This window comes from Otolemur garnettii, unplaced genomic scaffold (assembly GCF_000181295.1).
Source record: "Otolemur garnettii isolate 467f Iridium unplaced genomic scaffold, OtoGar3 scaffold00001, whole genome shotgun sequence".
In the NCBI taxonomy this organism is placed as follows: domain Eukaryota; kingdom Metazoa; phylum Chordata; class Mammalia; order Primates; family Galagidae; genus Otolemur; species Otolemur garnettii.
In genome coordinates, this window is record NW_003852396.1 from 73287960 (window position 1) to 73295286 (window position 7327).

Sequence of the window (7327 nt, forward strand, 5' to 3'; positions counted from 1 at the left end):
GTGTCCCTGGCAGTGTCACTCTGATCTCTCTCTTCATCTTCATATGACCGTCTCCCCCTCTGTGTCTCATTGTTTCTTTACCTATTATAAGGACACCAGTCATGTTAGATTAAGGGCTCAGCCTGTTCTTGAATGACCTTGTTTTAACTTGATTGCATCTGCAAAAACTATTATTTCTGAATAACATCCCACTTATAGGTACTGGGTGTTAGAAATTCAACTTTTTAATTTTATTTTTTTTTAAAGAGCAATGTCTCATTGCCCAGGCTGGACTCAAACAACCCTGGGTTCAGAGTATCCTCCCCACCTCACCCTCCCACTTAGCTGGGACTACAGGTGTTTGCCACAGTCCCTGGCCCAGTAAATCTTTTCAGGGCACAGTTTAACCCGTAATACCTGTGCATTCCCTCTTTGCTCTGTCACACTTTGTGCTCAGTGTGAATAATAATTGAAGTCTAAATAATGAAACAAGTCATTTTGTTTTCAGGATCTGAAGCTTGTTGGAATTAATCAACCTAAATATGCAGCTGAAATGGCTGAGAACAGAGGGAAGAATCGCTACAATAATGTTCTGCCCTGTAAGATATTTTATCTCTATAGCATCACCCCTTCCTTCTGTCCCTGACCATCACATCTCTAACAGGGCGGGCGGGGGGACGGAACCAGTGATACTAGCCAGGCTCTGCCACTGCCGTCCTGCTGGGAGCCGAGTGCTGTGTTTAGGTACATTGCATTTAATTTAATTCTCACAGCCACCTTACAAAGTAGATGATAGATAAGGAAAACGCCGATAAGAAAATGGCTCACAGAGTGTACAGGTGACTTGTCCAAGGTCACCCAGGTAGTAATGACAAAACCAGGCTTTCCGCCTCATTCAGGGAAAAGGCCGGAGTCTGTGCTTTTAACCCTTTGGTCTCACATTCCCTTTATTTCAGTTTCTGTAGTTCCGGAGTGAGAGGGGACAGAGGGAGAATGGCAGGGAGGCACACTGCCTGCTTGTCCAGACGCATGTCTGAGGGGCTGAGCGCATTTCATAGCTACGTGTTAATGATATTTACAATCTTTTCTGTTTTTGAGAATTTACCATGCCTACATTCTAACCCACAGGGATGACAGGTCTCTCTTTTGGGTGGGAATTAGGGCACAGAGAGAAGTGTAAGTAGATCCCACCCATGTCCTGGTTTGGCTGTCGATAGGCTTCGCGAGTAATTTTTACATCAGGACACTGTCTTTTGTATTTTAAGCCATGTTTTTCTTTCCTGGACTAAAACATTAATGTGTGTTTAAAGGCAGTGTCTTTCAGTGCCCGGGTTCTTTCTCTACAGTTTTCTTCCCTGTCCTTGACAAGGGGTATTGGGCCTAAGAGAAACGTCCTTACAGCTAGGCTGCTGGGACTTGCCTTAGCACCCTCCTTCTAAGGTTAACTCTGAAGTATGGGCCTGTTCTTGTGAATGTCTGTGGAGGGTCTTAGAGCCTGAGAGTTGGGAATTTGGGATTTGGTGAATGTTTTCATTTCATCTCAGGCCTTGAGACTGAGATGTTGGTAACTGGATTTGACATTGTTCTATTATTTTGTCCAGGTGAAGATGAAATAGTGTAGTCAAGACAGGGAAACTTAGATGGTACTACTTATGACTCAGCCTGACACTTGGAATTCTGGTTTTTTTAATTTTAATTTTAATTTTTATTTATTTTATTAGTTTTTTTGAGACACAGTCTCACTGTGTCACCCTTGTAGAGTGCTGTGGTGTCATAGCTCACAGCAACCTCCAACTCTTGGGCTTAAGCGATTCTCTTGCCTCAGCTTCCCAAGTGTCTGGGACTACAGGCACCCACCACAATGCCTGGCTATTTTTTGTTGCAGTTGTTGTTGTTGTTTAGCTGGCCTGGGCTGGGTTTGAACCCTCCAGCCTGGGTGTACGTGGCTGTTGCTGTAACCACTGTGCTACGGGTGCTGAGCTGACACTTGGAATTCTAATGTTTCATTTCTTGAGGTGGGAAAGTTCTTGTGTGTGTGTGTTTGAGATGATACTATGGAAAAAAGGAGAATTTTGTGTTTTGGATCCTTCCACTCATAGTTGTTTTATACATTCAATTTTTTCTTTCTTTCTTTCTTTCTTTTTTTTTTTTTTGAGATAGACTCTCCTTATGTTGGCTTCAGTAGCGTGCTGTGCTGTCACAGCTCACAGCAACCTCCAGCTCTTGGGTTTAGGCGATTCTCTTGCCTCAGCCTCCCAAGTAGCTGGGACTACAGGCGCCCTCCATAACACCTGGCTGTTTTTTGTTGCAGTTGTCATTATTGCTTAGCTGGCCTGGGCTGGGTTCGAACCCTCCAGTCTCAGGGTATGTGGCTAGTGCCATAACTACTGTGCTACAGGCATCGAGCCCATTCAATTTATTCTTAAATTTGGTACTGTCTTTTATAACAACTTGAATAGAGGCAGGGTGGAAAGATTAACCTTGGTGTCCACCCTACTCTAGGGGGTTTGAATTCTGATTGCCCTTTTTCAGATAGAAGGATGTGAAGAAAGTCAGTTAATCCGTACAACCCTCAGTTCCCTCATCTATAAAACAACAGTAAAAGCTTATAGGATGGTTTTGAAGAGTAAATAAAATTGTTTAGCACATTCCCTGGCTCGTGGCAGACCCCTGAGAAGCTAACAGTAACGGGTTCATTTTATCTGAGACAGTGTCTGGTGTGGTTGAGAGATTGGGGCCTCATGTCAGGCTCGCCAGTTATTCAAATCCTGGCCCTGCCACTCACCAGCTCTGCTCTGGTGACCACTTGACTTCTCTGTGCCACAAACACATAATGCGACTGTGAGGATTAAATGTGGTCATTTATGTGAAATGCCAGGCTGTGCCTCTTCAGAGACACAAGTCCTAGGGGTACTATTGTATACTTTCCCCCTCCCTCTCTTGGGTACAGAGACACCAAAACATGTGCTTCTACTGAGGACCTTCTTTCTTTTAATGTTTTAGATGAGATTTCCCGTGTCAAACTTTCCATCCAGACTCATTCAACTGATGACTACATCAACGCCAACTACATGCCTGTGAGTGGGGGCCGGGCTCATTGTTCTGACGGCATCCTCAGGGCTTTGCTGTCTGTTTCTTTGGGGTTGAATATGTGTTGTTTTCTGTTTTTAGGGCTACCACTCCAAGAAAGAGTTTATTGCCACACAAGGACCTTTACCCAACACTTTAAAAGACTTTTGGCGTATGGTTTGGGAGAAAAATGTATATGCCATTATTATGTTGACCAAATGTGTTGAACAGGGAAGGGTAAGTATCTTTTTTTAATTTTTAACAAATTTTACAATTTTTGTTGTGGAGGAAAGTTGTCTCAAAAACCATTTATCTCTTTAATAAAACACTCCCCCCCAACATTAGCGTTTTTATTATTAGAAACTTTCCCCCCCTCTTACGAGAAGAGTTAGAAAAAAATTCCATTTTCTCATTACCCTTTGTGGACAAATATCAGTGTCCTCTGTTTATTAAGTTGCTGCTGTGGCTGCAGTTAGGAAGTAGCGGGAGTGGGTTAGGGCTGTGGAAAATCTCCCAGGCCCCGAGCGAGGTGCTCCTCACTCCACTGCGGTGCTGACCTCCACCGCAGCACTGTCCTCCACAGCTGCCCTTCCACCGCTCTGGGGATGCGGACAGGCCCGCTATATCTCTAAGCAACCAGCAGCTTCATCTGTGAGATGAGAGATTTGATCAATCCGCTGATTTTCAAAGTTGGTTCTTAGCACTGGAACTCCTTCTCTCAGCAGATTCTCAGGCCTGTCCCTAGACAAGTCTCTGCAGCCTCTCCCCCAGGGCGGCCTGAAATTCCCTGCTGCTCCCATCAGAGAGGACAGTTCCTCCCACCAGAAAATTCCTTCCAGAAATGGATGTGAGAATTGAAAGCCACATGCTAAATTTAAAAATTCTATGCCCGAGGAATAGGACCTAATGCTGCTCCATGAGTTTATTATTTTTTTTAAATGTAGGTTTGTTGCTTGAGAGATAGGAGTTGGTTCCTTCAGCCCCTGGTTCTCAAGCTTTTAATAGCCATCAGAATCACCTGGAGGGCATTTCTGCCCACACAATTTCCAATCCAGCATTGCATTTCTGCCAGTTCCCAGGTGATAGTGGGAATCCCTCGACATCATTTCTTTTAATGTTCTTTATTTCACTTTAAGCTGGCAGATGTTTATCCAGCCCTCAGTATGTGTAAAGTCCTCTGCTAGGGGCTGGGGAAGGAGGAGGGGACAATAGAGGTGAGGCCCATCTTTATGTTGCTGGTGATGTAGAGGGTTGGGTTCTTTGCCCCCTTCTTGCATTAGGAGAATAAGCTGTTATGGAAATGAAAAGACATTTATTTTATGAATGCAAATGAAGTTTATAATACTGTTGAATCCAGGGCCTTACACAGGGAATGTTCTCATAAATGTCTGTTGGACAAACAAAAATGATGTAAACTAATGGAGACCAGATTTGATGCTCTTTATTGGTGTGTTTGCATTAAAACTGGTATATATCTGAAAGTGTCAGGAAAGGCCCTCATTTCTTCTCGCTGCCTTGGGACACAGGTCAGTCCAAAATTAGTTCAGTGAGCAGTCCCGGAGTAGCTGCTCCACGGGGCAGGGGGAGCCAGAGGGGGCCTGTGTCAACTCTGAGTTAGTTTTCATGAAGAAATGAAGGACTGGAGTTTTAAAAAATCTTCTGAATTCTGATTTTTAAAGAGAAGCCAGAAACCTAGATTTTTATGAGAAAATTCCCAATTTTAAAAGAGTTGGCAGGAATTGTAAATTAAAAAAAATATTCTAAGGTTTAAACAGAACGCAACCACAGGATGGCTTCAGTCCCTGATGCCAGTTTTCAATATCTGGAATCCTTTGTGAGGCTTCAGTGATGGCAGATGGCACCATCTGAATCTTTTTATAAAAATGCAATTTTATTCTAGACCAAATGTGAGGAATACTGGCCCTCCAAGCAAGCTCAGGACTATGGGGACATAACTGTGGCAATGACATCAGAAATGGTTCTTCCAGAATGGACCATCAGAGATTTCACAGTGAAAAATGTAAGTAGGGGACAAGATGGGTAGATCTCATAAAATTCCCATATATTAATATTGGGGTGATACTTTTAAGATTGACATTAATTATTTTTATTTTTTATTTTATTTTATTTTTTTGAGACAGAGCCTCAAGCTATCCCCCTGGGTAGAGTGCCATGGCATCACGCTCACAGCAACCTCCAACTCCTGGGCTCAAGCGAGTCTCCTGCCTCAGCCTCCCAAGTAGCTGGGACTACAGGCGCCCGCCACAACGCCTGGCCATTTTTTGGTTGCAGCCATCATTGTTGTTTGGCAGGCCCGGGCTGGGGATTCGAACCCGCCACCTTAGGTGTATGTGACTGGCGCCTTAGCCGCTTGAGCCACAGGCGCTGAGCTGATTGACATTAATTATTAATTAGTATGTTTTCTTTTGAGGCAGAGTCTTATTATGTCACCTTCGATAGAGTATCGTGGTGGTGTCACAACTCACAGCAACCTCCAACTCTTGGGCTTAAGTGATTCTCTTCCCTCAGCCTCCCAAGTAGCTGGAAGCACCTGCCACAATGCCCAGCTATTTTTTGGTTGCAGTTGTTATTGTTGTTTAGCTAGTCTGGGCTGGGTTTGAACCCACCAGCCTCTGTGTACATGGCTGACACTGTAACCACTGTGCTACAGGTGCCAAGCCAATTAGTATGTTTTCTTATGCATTGAAAAATATTTTTGCTTTCATCTTTATAAAATAAAACAATCCATATCCACATCCTCTCCAAGATAACTGCTTAGCTTTAGTTTCTTGAATTTCATAAGTTATCCCTGAATAAATGCATCTGCAGAGAGTTCAGTAACACTTCCCTTCCACCTCCAGATGACTTGTTTATAGATTTGTTATCATGCACCATAGGCTTTTGGATTATTTGGTTGGAAATATGGCCTCAGAAGGGGTATTTACTGTTAGGAGCAATTTATAAGTTACATTAAAAGGATTCTGGAGCATGAGCACATGGCTTCCTTTACCCCCAAAATTTACAGAAATAAATCCAGTTGAGTTGTGTAGGCATCCTAGGAAGTCAACTTTCTTTTTTAAAGGGTCTTTGAAAAGAGTGCTGTTGATGGATGTGTAAATTGGCATAACCCTTTGTCATTTTTATCAAGGGCCATTCTCTTTGATCTGGTGCTTCTAAATCTGAGACTCTGTCCTAAAGAAATGCAAGAAAAGGCTTATTGTTTATAAAGGTGAATCTCAGCATTACTTATAATGGAGGGAACAATTTGGAAACCATGTAGAAATCCAGCTTTTAGAGAATGGATGACTAAACTATGACTTACCTGCGCTCACTGTGCCGTTGTAAGCTATTAGAAATAACGGATGAGCAGAGATTGTACTTACCATGGGGAGTTGTTAGGATATAATGTAAGAGAAACCTACCAGGAGAGGAAATTTTATGTGTGAATAGTGCATAGAAGAAAAGCCAGATGAATACACATCTCCAAAAAATGAGCTTCAAAGGGTAGTCGAAATGCTTGAAAAGGAGATTGAAATGCTTGAGATCCTGATGTAGGTCCCATGGGTAAGGTCGGTCCCCAGAGATGGGTGTAATGAGCACAGCCGAGTCAGGACAGGGCTGGCCGTCGCTGGCCTTGGAGTTCTGGTAATTGAAGGTATATGCTTTGGTCCCAGGTGGGAAACCAGTCTGTAGAGTAACTAACTCTGTTATGGCAGGGTCCACTTTCTACTGTCTTTCAGATGTTGAAATGACAGATGGTTTTTTAAGCATCCTTTCTCAAACTCCTGTAATTCTAAGTATGTACTTGGTGTTTGCCAGTTGCCTGTCCTCTGGAGGGTATGGGCATCATAAGGCAGTTCTTGCCTGGAAGGCTCTGATTGTCATGGTCATATCCGTGTAAATTATTTTTGGCTTTATGGTCAATGACATTCCCAGGTGGGATTGGGGAATGGGGTTCACGTGGCTCTAAGGAGGCGCAGGTGTGCCTGTTGTTGGCAGGCAGCTGTGGCTGGAGGGAAAGAGCTCTGAACTCAACATCAGAGGATGGGGGATGTTTGCTGCTTTAGAAATGAGTGTCGGGAAGTCTCTTCTCTGTATCTCACTGCCTCATTTTTGAAGGGGGATAATAAACCCTCTTTCTTGGGCATATTGTGAGGGTTTGATGGGCAGGAAAATGTCTGTGCAAGCACTTTATCATGTGTCATGCAAATGCAAAATTCTAATTGTTAGTGGTAACACTCCTGGTTAGCTGCCTATCATTTTTTTTTTTTTTTTTTTT

The 7327-nt window shown here is 43.3% G+C and overlaps 1 protein-coding gene across 2 annotated transcripts in view; it reads left to right on the plus strand.

Moving 5' to 3' along the window:
• The window catches only part of PTPRJ (protein tyrosine phosphatase, receptor type J), a 171384-nt gene that overhangs the window by 153646 nt on the left and 10411 nt on the right, over nt 1–7327 (plus strand). For both annotated transcript variants that reach the window (XM_023509723.1, XM_023509726.1), the window contains exons 19-22: nt 488–578; nt 2983–3056; nt 3151–3285; nt 4949–5068. In XM_023509723.1, coding sequence (XP_023365491.1) covers nt 488–578; nt 2983–3056; nt 3151–3285; nt 4949–5068 — 420 coding nt within the window. The remainder of the gene's footprint in view (nt 1–487; nt 579–2982; nt 3057–3150; nt 3286–4948; nt 5069–7327) is intronic.